General features: G+C 42.1%; 1 protein-coding gene across 1 annotated transcript; it reads left to right on the forward strand.

The window, feature by feature from the left end:
* Window positions 1-28: 28 nt before the first annotated feature.
* LOC106567948 (diacylglycerol O-acyltransferase 2) lies at window positions 29-21,071 on the forward strand. Its single transcript, XM_014137863.3, has 8 exons — window positions 29-222; window positions 6,596-6,727; window positions 8,564-8,671; window positions 12,808-12,878; window positions 16,966-17,170; window positions 17,578-17,752; window positions 18,841-19,040; window positions 19,500-21,071. The coding sequence occupies exons 1-8, from the start codon at window positions 183-185 to the stop codon at window positions 19,652-19,654; spliced, it is 1,086 nt and encodes a 361-aa protein (XP_013993338.1). The 5' UTR covers window positions 29-182; the 3' UTR covers window positions 19,655-21,071.
* Window positions 21,072-21,291: the final 220 nt, after the last annotated feature.

The following is a 21,291-nucleotide window of genomic DNA, read 5'->3' on the forward strand; positions in this document are numbered from 1 at the left end:
CACCACCCACCCCCTCCCATACTGACTGTGACTGGCTCCTCCCATACCGGTTAAATGCGCGCTCGGTGCTTCAATTCAGTACAGTGGAAGGCAGTCATGATAGAGGAGCTGTAGAGTTTACAAACTTTAAAGCAGCAAGTATTTCCAAGTCTTGTAATCTGTTTATTCCCGGGGCCACAGTTATGAAGACCATACTTGCTGCCTACTCCGGTGCCCTAAAAGGTAAGATATGCACCCTCGTTCAAAATGCACTGCAAACAAATTGCACACAGACTTCAGTCATCCTATCAAGCGGCAGTCATTTGATAATCGGCAGTCATTTGATAATTGGATCATCTCCACTATATTCCAAATCCTGTGTTGACGTGTAATCAGCTTTCGTGAGATGAAGAAGCAGCTTGCAAAACATTCAAATATGACAGAACTATGGCAGCCCAAAACATAATCAGAAGTTTGTTGGGATGCTGTTTGTTGTGGATGCAATACCTCATTGTCATGTAAGCCATTTGTTCTGATAGACATCAGATAAGCCAACACATTGGTGTGTGGTGAAGAGTGTATTTGGGCACAGTGGTTTTCATACATGTTGCTTGTATATTTTTTTTTTAGGGGTCTGATCTGTGAAGGAAGAGAAGTGAAAGTGTACACCAGGGCCAAGTTCAGTAGGCAAATGTGAACGTTGAAGCTATACAGTACATATCATGAATAGGGCAGACAAGTTAATTTATTCTACATGCCAGAGAGGCTCAAGTTTGTTCAACATAACATATTTATATCAGCAACTTTCCACAACGTTGTGCCCTGCTGAATGCTGGGGAAAGATGTAAGGTCAGTGACTGATTCACTGTGTAGTTTTACTAGTCTACATCAAGTCTTTGACTCTCTGAGGCTGATACTGCCCAGTAGCCCTGATTTTGAACGCCTTAGCATTATTGACTTAATTATGCAAGTGTGGGCCAGAGCGCAGAACGGACAGTGTTTTTTGTTTGACAGCATGACACAGTGTTATTTAGTCCATTAGGATGGGTTTACGTGTGTGTTGTCCCGTGGCATGGGAAAGATCTGATGATAAGGCACTATGAGCTTGAATAGATTAAGCAGTGTCCCCTCAGTGGCTCGCTCTTGTTCTGGTCTGTCACTTCTCCTATATACATCAGTGGAGGACTATCCTCAGTGGATTTAAAAAAAAAAGTGAGACATTAAAATGATTCTTTTTAGGTAACAATAATAAATATATCATCAAATTATTTATTAAAACACACTGTGTTGCCATGAAGGTCTACAGTAGCCTCAACGGCACTCTGTAGGGTAGCACCATGGTGTAGCCGGAGGACAGCTATTTTCCGTCCTCCTCTGGGTACATTGACTTCAATACAAAACCTAGGAGGCTCAAGGTTTTCAGCCCCTTCCGTAGACTTACACAGTAATTATGACAGGTTGGAGGATGTCCTCCAGAAGTTATCAGAGCTCTTGCAGCAAGAACTGACATGTTGTCCACCCAATCAAAGGATCGAAGAATAAATCTAGTACTGAAAGCATAAGCTACAGCTAGCTAGTACTGCACTGCATAAAATGTGGTGTGTAGTGGACTCCTAGAGGAAGACTATAGTTGAACAGTTTTGAGCAAATTAATGTCTTCAAAAATTAAGGAGAAGCGAGAGAGGGCTAGCAATTTCCTTTGTATTTTTTTCACTTACTTAGCTAGCAAATACAGGTAGCTAGTTCAGCCTACTCAACAGAGATTGATGCTATGTTAGCTAGCTGGCTATGGCTATCCAACACTGGAAGTCTTCCAAGCCAAGGTAAGCTTTTGGTTTTATAAATGTATTGCCACCGGGCCCGCCAGTGTAACTTCTAAACTGCTTGCTGACTGTACATTGTACTGCATAATTCTAGCAGGTTTACTAACCTGTTAGGTCTACTAGCTATGTTGACTATGACGTTAGATAATATGGTGACAATGATGTAGGCTGTGTGTAACAGTTATGATATATGAAGCTTTGGCTTGGAAAGGTTTTTTTCGCCTGGTCACAGACAGCTGATGTATTGTGCAATGAAGTCCACAAGTGAAGGGGAAAAGGTGAGAGGAAGAGTGTGTATATGCGAGAAGGAATACAACAAGCAAGGTGATCATGCTGTTTGAATGGGGCTGCTATGAAAGTGAACTGTGCTTGCGTGTGATCAGAGGTGTATTCATTCCGCCTATTCTTTGCAGAAAAAAAATTCTTAAACGGAATGAAACCGGGATAAACAAATCTGAATTTGTCCAATAGAAACTCTTTTGCAACTGTTAGACTAATGATTATGCCCTAGATCAGCTAGATGCAGGCAAGACTGTGCAAGGCGGTATTGAATGTGTCAGTCTGTCACCCTGATTACTAAAAAAAAATGTCTCTCAACCTGTGCACCTACGTAATAAACTTTCATTCATTGGTTAGGTTGTACAGTAGCAACCTCATGATGGGTATGGGAAAAAATAGAGTATCATGGGTAGTAGCCTAAACCTATCGATGTTTCATTGAGCTGGGTGAATGGAATATGAATGACAGTCATCCAATATGCTGTAATGGAAATAAGGCCATGCTCATTAAACGGCACTGACCGCCACTGATATACAGAACCAGTCAAAAGTTTGGACACCAACTCATTCAAGGGTTTTTCTTTATTTTTACTATTTTCTACATTGTAGAATAATAGTGAAGACCATTAAAACTATGAAATAACACACCGAATCATGTTGTAATCAAAAATATTTTAGAATAAAAGTAGCCACCCTTTGCCTTGATGACAGCTTTGCACACTCTTGGCATTCTCTCAACCAGCTTCACCAAGACTGTTGGAAAAGCATTCCAGAAGGAGTTCCCACATATGCTGAGCACTTATTGGCTGCTTTTCCTTCACTCTGCGGTCCAACTCATCCCAAACCATCTCAATTGGGTTGAGGTCAGGTGATTGTGGAGGCCAGGTCATCTGATGCAGCACTCCATCACTCTCCTTCTTGGTCAAATAGCCCTCTCACAGCTTGGAGGTGTGTTGGGTCATTGTCCTGTTGAAAAACAAATGAGTGTCCCAATAAGCGCAAACCATTTGGGATGGCGTATCGCTGCAGAATGCTGTGGTAGCCATGCTGGTTAAGTGTGCCTTGAATTCTAAATAAATCGCAGACAGTGTCACCAGCAAAGCACCATCACACTGCCTCCGTCATACTTCACGGTGGGAACTACACATGCGGAGATCATCTGTTCACCTACTCTGCGTCTCACAAAGACATGGCGGTTGGAACCAAAAATCTCAAATTTGGACTCATCAGACCAAAGGACAGATTTCCACCGGTCTAATGTCCATTGCTCGTGTTTCTTGGCCTAAGCAAGTCTCTTCTTGTCATTGGTGTCCTTTAGTAGTGGTTTCTTTGCAGCAATTTGACCATGAAGGCCTGATTCCCACAGTCTCCTCTGAACAGTTGATGTTGAGATGTATCTGTTACTTGAACTCCGTGAAGCATTTATTTGGGCTGCAATTTCAGAGGCTGGTAACTCTAATGAACTTATCCTCTGCAGCAGTGGTAACTCTGGGTCTTCCTTTGCTATGGCGGTCCTCATGTGAGCCAGTGTCATCATAGCACTTGAAGAAACTTTAAACGTTCTTGAAATGTTCCGTATTGACTGACCTTCATGTCTATAAAGTAATGAGGAACTGTAATTTCTCTTTGCTTATTTGAGCTGTTCTTGTCATAATATGGGTATGGTATTTTACCAAATAGGGCTGTCTACTGTACCTTGTCACAACCCAACTGATTGGCTCAAACGCATTAAGAAGGAAAGAAATTCCACAAATTAAATTTAACCAGGCACACCTCTTAATTGAAATGCATTCCAGGTGACTACCTCATGAAGCTGGTTGAGAGAATGCATGAGTGCACAAAGCTGTCATCAAGGCAAAGGGTGGCTACTTTGAAGAATCTCAAATATAAAATATATTTTGTTTTGTTTAACACTTTTTTTTTTTCTTACCACATGATTCCATATGTGTTATTTCATAGTTTTGATGTCTTCACTATTATTTTACAAGGTAGAAAATAGTCAAAATGAAGGAAACATGGAATGAGAAGGTGTCCAAACGTTTGACTGGTACTGTACAAAACATTAACCAGTTAAACTCTGAGCAGTTGTTTTGGGCCGTGTACAGGTGACATATCATTTGAAGCTACAGGTCTTTTTTTAAATCGAACCCCATAAAGGCCATAAATCATGCGCTATGGGACATATTCATATAGTATGCACTGTAGGTCAAGTCACAAAGTGCTAACAATTAGTATGCATGGAAAGGGTCCACCCTGATGGTCATTGTAAAGCATTGCATTTCCTTTTCCATCCACATTGCCTTGTATGCATCTTCCACATGTGCCTTTTTGCTTGCTCATAGTTTTCAATAGGAAAAGTGAATGGGAAAAGTCGTTTTGAAGTTTCTTCACCTGTCTATCTTATTTAAAATATATTTTAAAAACTCCGAAACCTCAAAGCCCTGATTTGCTAAGGTCATTTAAAGGCTTAAAAATCCTTTCAGCCATTTTGGCACAGTGACTCACTACCCAAACCAGACCCAAGTAGCCAAGATACATAATGTGGCCTCCTACTGCTGTCTAGTGGATGAACTGGGAATCAGGCATATATTTACATCAATGGATAGATATACTTCAGATTTAACTTCAAATGTATATCATTCCTATAAGACAAAGTTTTGTTTGGTTTGCTGCATCAGGCTCTGTAGTAGACACATGTATCTGAATCCCACAGTTCTTACCTTTCTTACAGAACTAAGCATGTGTTTTTAAGACTAATAGTTTTGGAACCGAAATGTACATTGAGGGTATTATACAATATTTTGCGTCATTTAGAAAATGCCACCAGAGGGGGGGTTCAGAGTTTAATAGGTTTTAAGGACATCTGCTCGTTCCATCACAGACTGGCCAGGTGAATCCAGATGAAAGAAGCTATGACCCCTTATTGATGTCACTTGTTAAATCAACTTCAATCAGTGTAGATTTGTATTTATTATGGATCCCCAGGCAGCAGCTTCTCTTCCTGGGGTTCAGTAAAAACTAAGGCAGTAAGATGCATACATTAAAATACATTTTACAACAGATTTCACAATACATTAAGTGTGTGCCCTCTGGCCACTAATCTACTACGCCACACAATACAGGTGTACGTGTGTGTGTTTATACCTGTGTAACTCTTCACAGTCCTCGCGGTTCCATAAGGTGTATTTTTATCTGCTTTTTAAATTTTAGATTTAACATTTTTGATTTTACTGCTTGCGTGAGTTACTTGATGTGGAATAAAGTTCCATGGCTCTATGCAGTACTGTGCACCTCCCATAGTCTGTTCTGGACTTGAAGAGACCTCCGGTGGCATGTCTTACGGGGTTTGCATGGGTGTCCGAGCTGTGTGCTAGTAGTTTAAACAGGCAGCTCGGCGCATTCAACATTCTTACAAAAACAAGTAGTGATGACGTCAATCTCTCTTCTACTTTGAGCCATGAGCGATTGACATGCATATTATTAATTTTAGCTCTGCGTGTACATTTTAAGGGGCAGTCATGCTGCCCTGTTCTGGGCCAGTTGTAATTTCCCAAGTCCCTCTTTGTGGCACCTGACCACACGACTGGGAAGTAGTCCAGGAGTGACAAAACTAGGGCCTGTAGGACCTGCCTTGTTGTTGTTGTTAAGAAGGCAGAGCGGTGCTTTATTATGGGGAGAGGTCTTCCCATCTTAGGCAGTTTACTCTCAATCCACAATATAGCATGGGGTGTAAAGTCATAATGAAGGGCAAGAGACGGGTTAAAGAAGCATTTTTAAGCCTTGAGACAATTGAGACATGGATTGTGTATGTTTGCCATTCAGAGACTGAATGGGCAAGATACAAGATTTGCCAGGTGCACTGGTTTGAGTGTGTCAAGAACTGCAAAACTGCAGGATATTTCACACTCAATAGCTTCCCCTGTGTATCAAGAATAGTCCACCACCCAAAGGACATCCAGCAAACTTGACACAACTGTGGGAAGCATTGGCGTCAACATGGGCCAGCATCCCTGTTGAACGCTTTCGACACCTCGTAGAGTCCATGGCCTGACTAATTGAGGCTGTTCTGAGGGCAAAAGGGGCGGTGCAACTCAATATTAGGAAGGTGTCCTTAATATTTTGTACACTCAGTGTACATGTAGCTGTCAGGACTGTGGCTCTACTCTTTATGAGTAGTGATCAGACCATGGTGGCTCTGTCTCTATTGCAATTGCAGTGGCATGAGGAATTTCATGTGATCTGTGATTGTTTATTGCTTGTGGTCTGTTTGATCACGGAGCTTTGTAAGGGATGAACATTTTGTTAATTTTCTCTCTAGTGTCTAATTTAATGTCCATTGTGTGTTTCTGTGTATTTGACAGACTGAGAAGCTGGGAAAAGGATTGACAGTTTATTATTTTCATATTCTAGTCTTCTCACTGACTGCAACTGTGACTTAATCGATTGATGTGGATATTTTGTACTGTACAGTATGACTCATTTCTGACCCTGTCTGACCCTGTCTATCTTCTCTAGGCACAGGCTATAGCATCCTCTCGTCCCTGCAGGACCTGCCCTCCCCTCCATGGCCTGCCCTTCGATCCAAGATGGAGAAACACCTTCAGGTCATCGCAGTTCTTCAGTGGGTCATCTCCTTCCTTGCCATGGGTGAGTATGTGACTGGATCTCTGTGTGGCTCTAACTACACTGAACAAAAATATAAACGCAACATGTCAAGTGTTGGTCCTATGTTTTATGAGCTGAAATAAAAGATTGAAATGTTCCATATGCACAAAAAGCTTTTTTCTCTCAAATGTTGTGCACAAATTTGTTTACATCCCTGTTAGTGAGCATTTCTCCTTTGCCAAGGTAATCCATCCACATAACAGGTGTGGCATATCAAGAAGCTGATTAAACAGCATGATCATTACACAAGTGCACCTTGTGCTGGGGACAATAAAAGGCCACTCTCTAAAATGTGCAGTTTTGTCACAACATAATGCCAGAGATGACCCAAGTTTTGAGGGAGTGTGCAATTGGCATGCTGACTGCAGGAATGTCCAACATAGCTGTTGCCAGATAACTGAATGTTCAATTCTCTCCATAAGCCGCCACCAATGTCGTTTAGAGAATTTGGCAGTACGTCCAACCGGCCTCACAACCGCAGACCACGTGTAACCATGCCAGCCCAGGACCTCCACAGCCGGCTACTTCACCTGCAGGAATGTCTGAGACCAGCCACCTGGATAGCTGATTAAACTGTGGGTTTGCACAACCAAAGAATGTCTGCACAAACTGTCAGAAACCATCTCAGGGAAGCTGATCTGCGTGCTCGTCGTCCTTACCGGGGTCTTGATCTGACTGCAGTTCAGTATCATAACCGACTTCAGTAGGCAAATGCTCACCTTCGATGCCCACTGGCATGCTGGAGAAGTGTGCTCTTCACAGATAAATCCCAGTTCAACTGTACTGGGCAGACGGTGTCATGTGGGCGAGTGGTTTGCTAATGTCAACGATGTGAACAGTGTCCCATGGTGGGGTTATGGTATGGGCAGGCAGGCATAAGCTATTGACAATGAACACAGTTGCATTTTATCGATGGCAATTTGAATGCACAGAGATGGCGTGATGAGATCCTGAGGCCCATTGTTGTGCCATTCATCTACCACCAACACCTCATGCTTCAGCATGATAATGCACGGCCCCATGTCGCAAGGATCTGTACACAATTCTTGGAAGCTGAAAATGTCCCAGTTCTTCCTTTGCCTGAATACTCGCCAGACATGTCACCCATTGAGCATGTTTGAGATGCTCAATCTATGTGTACGACAGTGTGTTCCATTTCCCGCAAATATCCAGCAACTTTGCACAGCCATTGAAGAGGCGTGGGACAACTTTCTACAGGCCACAATCAACAGCCTGATCAAACCTATGCGAAGAAGATCTGTTGTGCTGCATGAGGCAAGTGGTGGTCACACCAGTTACTGACTGGTTTTCTGATACCTTAAAAAAAAGGTAGGGGCATGTATCTGCGACCAACAGATGCATATCTGTATTCCCATTCATGTGAAATCCATAGATTAGGGCCAAATGAATTTTTTTCAATTGACTGATTTCCTTAAATGAACTGTAACTCGTAAAATCGTAGAAATTGTTGCATGTTGTGTTTTTTTTATATTTTTGTTCAGTATTGTAGTTACTGAAGGATATAGTGGCCCTGTGGTCTCATATTGTAAGTCTCCAACAAGGACATCAAGCCTGTAAGCTCTCTCTCTCTTATTACAAGAGATATTTTCTGAGAATAAATGATTCATTGGTGGGCCATAGGGATGTTTCTGTTAGTCTGTATGTCCCAGAGTTTACGATTGCAGTATACATTTCTGGTGTTAGTGTGGAAATAAGGAGAATGTTGCATTTGAAAAATAAATATTTTGTGAAGTGTGGTACAGTGCAGGTGCTGAATAACTGTTCCTCTGCTCTCTCTCATCCTCTCTGACCACATAGGCATCAGCTGCACTGTGCTGTTAATCTACATGTTCTGCACAGACCTCTGGGTGATCGCTGCCATGTACACTACCTGGCTAATCTTCGACTGGAACACCCCCAAACAAGGCAAGTACCACGGTCACTCAAACTGGCTCTTAATACTGGTCCGGTTGAGATGGTTTTTCCCTGTCAACCCTGGGATTTGAACTGGCAGCCTTCCGGTTCCTTGCTTAACCTAATGGCTGCCGTTGCCCTATTGTGTTTTAATTGTGCCCTTCTATACAGTGCCTTCAAAGATTCAGACCCCTTGACTTTTTCCACATGTTGTTAGGTTACAGCCTTATTGTAAAATGTATTAAATTGAGGGAAAAAACTATCTACACACAATACCCCATAATGACGAAGCAAAAACAGGTTTAGAAATTTTTGCTAATTTATTACAAATAAAAACTGGAAATATCACATTTTAAATAAGTATTCACTCTTTACTCAATACTTTGTTGAAGCACATTTGGCAGTGATTACAGCCTTGAGTCTTCTTGGGTATGACGCTACAAGCTTGACACACCTGTATTTGGGAAGTTTCTCCCATTTCTATGCAGATCCTCTCAAGCTCTGTCAGGTTGGAGGTGGAGCATTGCTGCACAGCTATTTTCAGGTCTCTCCAGGGATGTTCAAGTCCGGGCTCTGGCTGGGCCACTCAAGGACATTCAGAAACTTGCTCTGGAGCAGGTTTTAATCAAGGATCTCTGTACTTTGCTCTGTTTACCTTTGTCTGAATCCTGACTAGTCTCCCAGTCCCTGCCGCTGAAAAACATCCCCACAGCATGATGCTGCCACCACCATGCACCATCCCTACGGTGTAGCCAGGTTTCCTCCAGACGGGATGCTTGGCATTCAGGCCAAAGAGTTAATCCTTGGTTTCATCAGACCAGAGAATCTTGTTTCTCATGGTCTCAGTCTTCAGGTGCCTTTTGGCAAACTCCAAGCGGACTGTCATGTGTCTTACTGAGTGGCTTCCGTCTGGCCACTCTAGCATAAAGGCCTGATTGGTGGAGTTCTGCAGAGATGGTTGTCATTCTGGAAGGTTCTCCCATCTCCACAGAGAAACTCTAGAGCTCTGTCAGTGACCATCGGATTCTTGGTCACTCTTTTTTTTTCTTTGGATTTTCCCCATGATGTCAAGCAAAGAGGCACTGAGTTTGAAGGTAGGCCTTGAAATACATCCACAGGTACACCTCCAATTAATTGACTCAAATGATGTCAATTAGCCTATCAGAAGCTTCTAAAGCATGACATAATTTTCTGCAATTTTCCAAGCTGTTTAAAGGCACAGTCAACTTTAGTGTATGTAAACGTCTGACCCACTGGAATTGTGATACAGTGAAATAATCTGTCTGTAAACAATTGTTGGAAATATTACTTGTCATGCACAAAGTAGATGTCCTAACCGACTTGCCAAAACTATAGTTTGTTAACAAGAAATTTGTGGAGGGTCATGTCAGGATGAGCCTGCAGGAAGGGTACCAAATGAGGGAGGAGGATGTCTTTACTGTAACGCACAGTTGAGATTGCCTGCAATGACGACAAGATCAGTCCGATGATGCTGTGACACACCGCCCCAGACTATGACGGACCCTCCACCTCCAATTCGATCCCGCTCTAGAGTACAGGCCTCGGTGTAACACTCATTCTTTCAACGATAATCCGACCATCACCTCCGGTGAGACAAAACCACGACTCGTCAGTGAAGAGCACTTTTTGCCAGTCCTGTCTGGTCCATAGGCGACGTTGTTGCCGGTGATGTCTGGTGAGGACCTGCCTTACAACAGGCCTACAAGCCCTCAGTCCAGCCTCTCTCAGCCTATTGCGGACAGACTGAACACTGATGGAGGGATTGTGAGTTCCTGGTTTAATATGGGCAGTTGTTGCCATCCTGTACCTGTCCCGTGGTGTGATGTTCGGATGTACCGATCCTGTGCAGGTGTTGTTACATGTGGTCTGCCACTGCGAGGACGATCAGCTGTCCATCCTGTCTCCCTGTAGTGCCGTCTTAGGCGTCTCACGGTATGGACATTGCAATTTTATTGCCCTGGCCACGTGCAGTCCTCATGCCTCCTTGCAGCATGCCTAAGGCACGTTCACGCAGATGAACAGGGACCCTGAGTCAGTAGAAAGGCCTCTTTAGTGTCCTAAGTTTTCATAACTGTGACCTTAATTGCCTACCGTCTGTAAGCTGTTAGTGTCTTAACGACCATCCCACAGGTGCATGTTCATTAATTGTTTATGGTTCATTGAACAAGCATGGGAAACAGTGTTTAAACCCTTTACAATGAAGATCTGTGAAGTTATTTGGATCTTTACGAATTATTATTTTGCTGAGTTTATATACATACACTACTGTTCAAAAGTTGAGTCCCTTAGAAACGTCCTTGTTTTTGAAAGAAAAGCACTTTTTTATTTTCTTTGTCCATTTAAAATCACATCAAATTGATCAGAAATACAGTATTGATATTGTTGAAAATGACTTGTAGCTGGAAACGGCAGATTATTTTATTTATTTTTTACGACTATGTAGATATTCCACTAAAAATCAGCAGTTTCCAGCAACAATAGTCATTTGCAACATTAACAATGTCTACACTGTATTTCTGATCAATTTGATATTATTTTAAATGGACAAAAAATGTGCTTTTCTTTCAAAAACAAGGACATTTCTAAGTGACCCCAAACTTTTGAACGTATGTGTGTGACACACACCTACTCATTCAAGGGTTTTTCTTTAGTTTCACTATTTTCTACATTTTAGAATAATAGTGAAGACATCAATACTATGAAATTTAGTAACTAAAAAAGTGTTCGATTTGTTTAAATAATATTTGAGATTCTTCAAAGTAGCCACACTTTGCCTTAATGACAGCTTTGCCCACTCTTAGCATTCTCTCAACCAGCTTCACCTGGAATAGTTTTCTAACAGTCTTGAAGAAGTTCCCACATATGCTGAGCACTTGTTGGCTGCTTTTTCTTCACTCTGCGGTCCAACTCATCCCAAACCATCTCAATTGGGTTGAGGTCGGGTGACTTGTGGAGGCCAGGTCATCTGATGCAGCACTCCATCACTCTCATACTAAGCACAAACTAGATGGGATGGCGTATCGCTGCAGAATGCTGTAGTAGCTATGCTGCTTAACTGTGACTTGAATTCTAAATAAATCGCTGACAGTGTCACCAGCAAAGTACCCTCACACCTCCTCCATGCTTCACAGTGGAAACCACACATGCGGAGAACATCCGCTCACCTACCCTGCGTCTCACAAAGACACGGCAGTTGTAACCAAAAATCCATCAGACCAAATTACAGATTTCCACCAGTCTAATGTCCATTGCTTGTGTTTCTTGGACCAAGCAAGTCTCTTCTTTTTGGTGTCCTTTTAGTAGTGGTTTCTTTGCAGCAAGTCAACCATGAAGGCCTGATTCACGCAGTCTCCTCTGAACAGTTGATGTTGAGATGTGTCTGTTACTTGACCTCTGTGAAGCATTTATTTGGGCTGCAATCTGAATGTGCAATTATTCTAATGAACATATCCTCTGCAGCAGAGGTAACTCTGGGTCTTTCTTTCCTGTGGCGGTCGTCATGAGAGCCAGTTTCATCATAGCGCTTGATGGGTTTTTGTGACTGTACTTGAAGAAACTTTCAAAGACCTTCATGTCTTAAATGAATAATGGACTGTCATTTTTCTTTGTTTATTTGAGCTCTTCTTGCCATAATATGGACTTGGTCTTTTACCAAATAGGGCTATCGTCTGTATACCAACCCTACCTTGTCACAACACAACTGATTGGCTCAAATGCATTAAGAAGGAAAGAAATTCCACAAACTAACTTTTAACAAGGCACACCTGTTAATTGAAATTCATTCCAGGTGACTACCTCATGAAGCTGGTTGAGAGAATGCCAAAAGTGTGCAAGGCTGTCATCAAGGCAAAGGGTGGCTACTTGTATTCTTCAAACATATTTTGATTTGTTTAACACTGTTTTTTTGGGTTACTACATGATTCCATATGTCTATTTCACAGTTTTGATGTCTTTACTATTATTCTACAATGTGTAAAACTAAAGAAAATCCCTTGAATGAGTAGGTGTGTCCAAATTTCTGAGTTAATTGGCACTATGTTACTGTTTATATACATGATTCATTATGTGGGTTGCATGATTCAGTATTATTCTGACTGGAGATCTATCCTTTACCTCGGTTTTCTCAGGTGGCAGGAGGTCCTCTTGGGTGAGGAACTGGACTGTGTGGACTTACTTCAGAGATTACTTTCCCATCAGGGTGAGTGGAAAAAAATAGGCCTAACATTTTTAAAGGTATAGTGTGTGATTTGGGGATGGACCATTCAGTGCTATGTAGCATCTTGACCTCCTTATAGTGGAGGATGTATAAATAAATAAAAGTAGGGTGGTTTTCACTTGTCAGTGTGTATGCGGTGTCATAAGGCCAGATAATTAGGTTTGCTATCAAACTGGAAATTTGTGATGGAATACAACATCTGCCTGTACAGATGATAAAATGTGCTTTTTCTGGTCAGGTACAAAGTTAAAGAGCATCAATATGTTTTATTGATTATGGTGTGCTGTAGCACAAGCTTGACGATAACCTTATCTGTGACTGTCTCCAGTATCATCTGTTGGTTCCTGTTCCCTGACGATGCTATAAGGAGTTTGCTTCGGTTGAAAGGATAGGCTTTGCCCCGCCTGATAGGTGACAGCTCATCGCTGAGTAATTTTTTTCTTCAATTTGTGTTATTTCGCTCCTCCGCACCTGGAGATTGTTGGGAGACACATTCTCTTGGTGTCCTAACAGCAAGCAATTTTTTGCCTTCAGATTTTTTGGCAAGTTTCTCTCGCTGCCCTCCTGACCAAGGATTGAATTAGCTGAGTTGTTTGTATGCCTTCACACTCCTCATGAATATCAATGAACCAACAGCATTCAAATGATATCTGCTATGTTGTCCTTCAGTTCAGTCAGTTCAGCTATTTGATTTAAGTGTTTAAAATGGAGCATTTTAGAAACATTAACCCTACAATAAATGTTTTACCGTACAATCACTTTCACTCATACATAGAAAGTATAGTCAAAGGCTCTTAAAGCGAAGCCAGAGCTTTGATATGGTCACCGGTTTTAAGAATTAAGGTGAAAGGTAGTCTTAACCATCATGACTCAGTTATTGACAGTTAACAGCCAGGGGGGATTCAAGTGTGTGTGTGTGTGTGTGTGTGTGTGTGTGTGTGTGTGTGTTGCCTCTGGAGCTTGAACTTTGGCCCTGCTTGTGATCCATACTTTGAGCACTGACTGTTTCTGTCTGAGTGGCTTGATGATCACTTATTTGCATCAAGTAGCTCTGATGCAAACTGAATAAGATGGATGTGTTTGATAACATGTCTCTGCATCGATTAGAGACTTACAGTATTGTAATTCTTTGGGTTGGTAACCAGGATGATGTTTACTGCTGTTTGTGACGTGGAGTTAAGGGGCTTCAATTGTAGGGTTTTCTGACTCAAAGACGCACTGTATGCCAGGTATTGGTAGGGCTTGAGACACATTAGATACTTCACATGTCAACATCCTGTTTCAGATGAATGGTTGCTTAACTTGTTTTAGCTTGTGCAACTAATGCAGTTGGATGCCAGCTGGTAGTCAGGCCTGGCTGGTGGCAGCGTGAGTGTGTCAGTGCATGCAGGGACGGTGGCTTACATCTTTCAGTGCCAGCAAGGTCTCCTTCTCTCTTCCACTTACTGCATGCATGTTATCAAATACAGCGGTGGCCAGTTATTGGCTGAATAACCGGGGCGCAAGGTGGTTGGAGTTGTCAACAAAGCAGCATGACAGAAATATAATCGAATATATTTCGAACTACTGATTTAATTGTTTTTATTATTATTAAAAAATATATATTTTCTCAAAGTGATTTGTGCATTTGAGCAACAGCATAAATACACCTATTTTTACTTTTGCATATCAAAAACTCAACCACTGCTACACATGCTGCCACTGTTTTTGAACAGATTAGATTATACTATTTAGAACGAGCAGTCAGCTCACAAAAGATCGAGTGCACCAGGATGGCTAGCTAACAATGTCACAAAGCATGATGCTCTAGCCAGTTAACTTTCATTCTGAAATAACTTCATATTTCCGAGTTCGTCAGATATTAGTTTAGAAAGCTCCAATGCCAATTTTAAATTATCTGGCTAGCTGCTTATCAAAGGTACACTACATGACCAAAATTATGTGGACACCTGCTCATCGACCATCTCATTCCAAAATCATGGGCATTAATATGGAGTTGGCCCCCCTTCTGCTGCAATAACAGCCTCCACTCTTCTGGGAAGGCCTTCCACTAGAAGTTGAAACATTGCTGCAGGGACTTGCTTCCATTCAGCCACAAGAGCATTAGTGAGGTCGGGCACTAATGTTGGTCGATTAGGCCTGGCTCGCTTTCGGCATTTCAATTCATCCCAAAGGCGGTTGATGGGGTTGAGGTAAGGGCTCTGTGCAGGCCAGTCAAGTTCTTCCACATTGATCTTGACAAAGCATTTCTGTATGGACCTCTCTTTGTGCACATGGGCATTGGGCAATTTGGAAGCACAGAATCATCTAGAATGTCATCGTATGCTGTAGCGTTAAGATTTCCCTTCGCTGGAATTAAGGGGACTTGCCGAAACCATGAAAAACAGCCCCAGACCATTATTCCTCCTCCACCAAACTTTACAGTTGACACTATGCATTGGGGCAGGTCGCTTTCTCCTGGCATCCGCCAAATCCAGATTCGTCCGTCGGACTGTCAGATGGTGAAGCGTGATTCATCACTCCAGGGAAGGCGTTTCCACTGGTCCAGAGTCCAATGGTGGCGAGCTTTACACCCCTCCAGCTGATGCTTGGCATTGTGCACGGTGAGCTTAGGCTTGTGTGCGGCTGCTCGGCCATGGAAACCCATTTAATTTCATGAAGCTCCCGGCAAACAGTTCTTGTGCTGACGTTGCTTCCAGAGGCAGTTTGGAACTTGGTAGTGAGTGTTGCAACAGAAGACAAACAATTTTTACACGCTTCAGCACTCTGCGGTCCCGTTCTGTGAGCTTGTGTGGCCTGCCACTGTTGAATTGCAACTCCACTTTGTCCCTATACCGACATTTCGCTTGTTTGATTGCCTTGCGGATGGAATAACTGTTTATATTCGGCCATATTCCCAGTCATCTTTTCATGGTTAAATGTGGTGGTTCGCTCTTTCAGTTGTGCGAATGCCGCCATAATCAAGGACAAGAACCACCCGAGCTGCTGCCTGTTCACCCCGCTACCATCCAGAAGGCGAGGTCAGTACAAGTGCATCAAAGCTGGACCATCAGACGGTTAAACAGCCATCACTAACACAGAGAGGCTGCTGCCTACATACAGAGTCAAATCATTGGCCACTTTTAATAAATGGATCACTAGCCACAGTAAATAATGCCACTGTAATAATGTTTACATATCTTACATTACTCATCTCGTGTGTATATACTGCATTTTATACCATCTATTGCCTATGTCGCTCGGTCATCGCTCATCCATATAAATATATGGACATATATTCCCCATACTTTATTTATTTATTTATTTATCTTGCTCCTTTGCACCCCAGTATCTCTACTTGCACATTTATCTCATGCACATCAACCATTCCAGTGTTTAATTGCTATATTGTAATTGCTTTGCCACCATGGCCTATTTATTGCCTTAACTCCCTTATCTTACCTCATTTGCACTCACTGTATATAGACTTTTTGTTTTCTTTTTTCCTACAGTATTATTGACTGTATGTTTTGTTTATTCCATGTGAAACTCTGTTGTTGAATTGCTATGCTTTATCTTGGCCAGGTCGCAGTTGCAAATGAGAACTTGTTCTCAACTAGCCTACCTGGTTAAATAAAGGTGAAATAAAAAAAACATTCTTATTCCATACCTTTAGATTTGTGTGATTAGGGAATTGTTAGATATTACTGCACTGTCGGAACTAGAAGCACACGCATTTCGCTACACTTCAATTAACATCTGCTAACCATTTGTATATGTCCAATAAAATGTTGACTGGGGCCGCTCTAGCAGGGCAGAAGTATTGCATCTCTGTAATGGCACTACTGTTCACACTAGTGGAAACGTGCAAGTAAACATCCCAGACACACAGCACATTTTATTGCCTTATTTGCCTGTAAATTATTTTATTACTTGAGCGCAAAAGATGCATCATATCAGGGCTAAAATGACAAGCTGTTCCAATTTCAGGAAAATAGTCTTAACACATCCTCTTAACCTCCTCTCCTCTGAGACTGGTGTGATAGTACAGTCTAATCATGTCTCTTTTTTTTGTTATCTTTTTTTCCAGCTCATCAAGACACACAACCTGCTGCCCAGCCGAAACTACATCTTTGGGTACCACCCCCATGGGATCTTCTCTTTCGGAGCCTTCTGTAACTTCGGTACTGAGGCCACTGGATTCTCCAAGAAGTTCCCGGGCATCAAGCCTTCTCTTGCCACCCTGGCTGGAAACTTCCGGATGCCAGTCCTTAGAGACTATCTCATGTCTGGGGGTGAGATGGTTTCTGGGAGTTTTGTCCCTCTGAAGAGGCCGCCTCTTCTCTCTTTAAACTGCTGATAACAGTCCTTTATCTACAGACTGTAATTTGGCAGAACTCTGAGCTTTGTCCTATTGCACAGCCAGGACGAAACAGCCAGACTCTGTCTACAAACCTGTATTTGCTGATCTCGCTATTGTAGGGAGCTGCTTCTGTCAAAAGCTAACAGTGCAGGTTATCTTAATTTGGTCATTTAGAGTAGTATTGCAGCGTAATGTAAAATTTACAGCAATAATATGTGTCTGTGCTCAACCAGTATGCATTTTCTCTTAAATAATGTCTACTGAAAACCGACTTTATGGTTTGGTCTTTGGGCCCATGTGTGATTGCTGAGCCTAACCCCATTCTCTCCCATGCGTCAGGTATCTGCCCAGTGAACCGTAACTCCATCGACTACCTCCTCTCTCAGAATGGAACTGGCAACGCAGTGGTCATCGTTGTCGGGGGAGCAGCAGAATCTCTGGACTGTGCTCCAGGCATGAATTCTGTCACCCTGAATAACCGCAAGGGCTTTGTGAGGCTGGCCCTCCAGCAAGGGTGAGGGTAGAGCACAAACATTCTGCCATACACAAATCCTGGCCACACACGTACATGACATGAGCAATAGTATGTGGTTACCTGCTCGTCGAACATCTTATTCCAATATCATGGCCATTAATATGAAGTTGGTCCCCCCTTTGCTGCTATAACAGCTGCCACTCTTCTGGGATACATAAAAATTCCAATTTCCTCAGGCTTTCAGGCTAATCATGTCATTGTTCAGACAGCCTAGCTATATTGAAATTATTTAAATTGCAGTCAATTTGTGATACTAAGTTCACTGTGAAATTTACAAGTATTGAATTCTAATTAAATTCAAAGTCAAAATGGTCTAATTTCAAGATTGTTGAAATTATATTGAATTCAATGTAAATTCTCCACTTCATGAGTGAATTTAATTGGAATTGACCACAACCCTGATTGGCACAAAGTATACTTACTCGTGTGGTAATTGGTCCTCAATTGCTCAGAGCTCCTCCTGGCATACAGTACACAGACACCCGGGTCAAGGCCAAAGGATAGACTCCATCAGATTGTGACTCCTGAGAACACTGTTTCGGCAGACTGAGGGAGCTGGCGTAGTCTGATCTGGTCTATGCCAGCTCATCGAACTGGGAATCCCACTCTACTCCAGACCCATTAGGCTGCCATTTTGACTTGCTCAACTTATCCAAACAAGCCTACTTCAGTGATAAATATTGTCTGATGGTGGATTGTAGATACGCAGGTTCATAGTGTCTTAGCGGTTGTATAAAATGTTATGTAGAATAGACCCTCATTCATAACAAACTTCGATAACATGCATGATTGCTAATTTCCCCTGGCATGTACAGTACGTATCCGGGTCAGTGGCTCGTATTTTTAGGCCCTCTAAGACGAGTGGCATGTAGGCCAATATTACTTGCTAAATGCTTCCCAAAGGTTCCTTTCTAAATTCCTCATAATGCGTTTTCATGACAGATGTTGAAATAATTAGAGCAGGGAAGCACCAAAACAAGTCAGCTCATCATTCAGAGATCGGATGATATCCATTATGCCCTATGAGTAACTTCTGGAGACTAATGTAAACACTTGCTCTCTGTCAGATCTGACCTGGTGCCGGTCTACTCCTTTGGGGAGAACAATGTGTACAAGCAGGTGATCTTTGAGGAGGGAACCTGGTGTCGGCTAGCTCAGAAGCGGCTGCAGAAGATTCTGGGCTTTGCTCCCTGTCTGTTCCATGGCTGTGGCCTCTTCTCCGACTCCTGGGGAATGGTGCCTTACAATAAACCCATCACCACCATCGGTGAGAAACCCTCTCCAAGACCCCACTGAAAGTATCTCACATGCATTTAGTGCTGGATGACTTAGTTTCTGGTAGAGATCCAGTCCATGTGTTTGCTATTCGCTCTGTTCCGGCCATTATTATGAGCCACCCTCCCCTCAGCAGCCTCCTGTTATCCATCTATCTTATCGATCAAAATATATGCTCAACTAAAAAATTGTTCTGTCAGCCAGGATCTGTAGATTATTGTCCTTCTCTAAAAATCTTAAGTAATTACAATGCTAGGTTGGGTTATGGTTACTACCAAGCAGTTCAAAGGCAACTCTAGCTCCTCTGTGTTAACAGAACCATTCACACAGTCAACATTTTCTCTCCACTGCATCGAGGCCATGTTCATGTTTAACGTTGCAGTTCGTCAAACCAAAAAGTTAGATGTCAAAGTTGATTTTGCAGATATTGATTTTTACCCCCTTCTCTTAGTGGGTGAACCGATCACGGTACCAAAGGTTGAGGAGCCTACTCGGGTTATGGTGGAACTGTACCATGCCATGTACATCAAGTCCCTCAGGAGCCTCTTTGACAAGTATAAGACCCGCTTCGGATTGAAAGAGAGTGACATCCTGCACATCCAATGAGAAAAGAGTGAGCAGGACCCCCTCGGAACCTCAGAACTGTGGCAGCTGTTTGTTCAGCCTCGACACCCCATTCACGTGCATGGCTCTGATTGATTGTCTCTGGAATTCAATCGATATACATAAAGTTGTGGGTGTGTGTATAAACCCACCGCGCTCTCATCCTCGTCCAGTATACAAGGCTCACGTCCCTACACCACTCAGGGTGAAAATGGCAGGTTTTAGGCTCCCTGACCTAGTCCTTGCCAATAGCAAAGTTGATTAACTTAAATGTCTCCAAATGGAGTCTCTTCAGCGTATGCCACATTTCTAGATATGTTCCATGACAGAAGAGATGAGGGAGTATAGTTGGATAAGATACGATCACTTGCTTTCATGTGCAGTGGAACTCCCACTAGGTGGCACTAGAAGGTTATACACACAACAAGCACCATGTTTGTTTCCCTCATGCATCCATGTAGTCCCATATATTAGGCCCTACAAAAGTTCAATATCAGATGTTTTGAGGCCTTTATTTATTTTTTGCTAACTGCACAAACAATGCAATTGTAATGGTATGGCCTCAATCAGAAGTTTAATATAGTGTGGTAATTGAGCCAAAGAGTTGATGGGTGTCCCCTCCCAGCACACGCATACTTCATTGAAACTGGAAGGTGAAGTAATTCTAATGGATTTAGATTGTGATTATATGATGCCACTAAGTATTGTATTATGTAAATAAGAAAAAACCTGTCCTCCCTTGTTGAAAGGAACAATTTTTCTTTTTTAAATTAAAATTTATATATTGATGCACTTTTTGTATTTGTTACAACCCTCTGAGGTATTTCTCTAAAATGTGCCTTAGGAATTTTTCAATGTCACATTTTTATTGACTGGGCTGCAGAGAGTGTTGTTTAGTGCCTTGATGCCCCATGTACTGTAGTTGTTGACTATTCTCTACTAATTCTTCCCCCACACAGAGGGCAGATCAGTGATGAAAGGGATTGTAAAGCATATGCCTTGTAAAAATAAAACGCACTTATTGTGGGGTTCTACTCAATTGAGGAAAATGGCAAATGTACAGTATAAGGGTTTTTCTATCACACATTTGGATTAGAGTTAAAAGTCAAACTCCCCTGGTAATTACCAAGAAGTGTTTGAGATAAATTACTGGGCGTATCAAGTCTATCAATTATTTTTCCATGTGGTGAAATGTTGAGGTTGGTGATGAGTGCTAAATAGAAGTGTCATTTGAAATGTAAATTCTTCTAGCTTCAACATTGACTTCTTGTAAAGGGGCAGTAAACATCTCACTCTCTTAATTAATGTGCAGTTAACAGCAGCCAAGGCCTTTGTTGTGAATGAATAGCTTGAGCAAAATCTGTCTACTTAAATTAAACTTTTTATGTTTTTAGAATAAAACTTAACATGTCTTAGTAAATGTTTATTTTTTCCTGTCATCACACCATAGAAACAACATTGCATCTTTTTAGTATTTTGTATTTTATTAGGATCCCCTGAAGCAACCTCTTCCTGGGGTCCACATAAAACATGACATAATACAGAACATCATTAGACAAGAACAGCTCAAGGACTGAACTAAAGACATTTTAAATAAGGACAATAGAAACAAAAAGGTCCTAAGGACAGTTGCATGCATG

Source organism: Salmo salar, chromosome 13 (assembly GCF_965601325.2).
Source record: "Salmo salar chromosome 13, fSalSal1, whole genome shotgun sequence".
Lineage (NCBI taxonomy): Eukaryota > Metazoa > Chordata > Actinopteri > Salmoniformes > Salmonidae > Salmo > Salmo salar.

Bases quoted from the DNA above. Each gene is read 5' to 3' on its own strand.
- LOC106567948 (XM_014137863.3), top strand. From the start codon at position 183: ATGAAGACCATACTTGCTGCCTACTCCGGTGCCCTAAAAG. The intron at 6,728-8,563 runs GTGAGTATGTGA...CTGACCACATAG, and splicing joins CATCTCCTTCCTTGCCATGG to GCATCAGCTGCACTGTGCTG. The intron at 8,672-12,807 runs GCAAGTACCACG...CGGTTTTCTCAG, and splicing joins CTGGAACACCCCCAAACAAG to GTGGCAGGAGGTCCTCTTGG.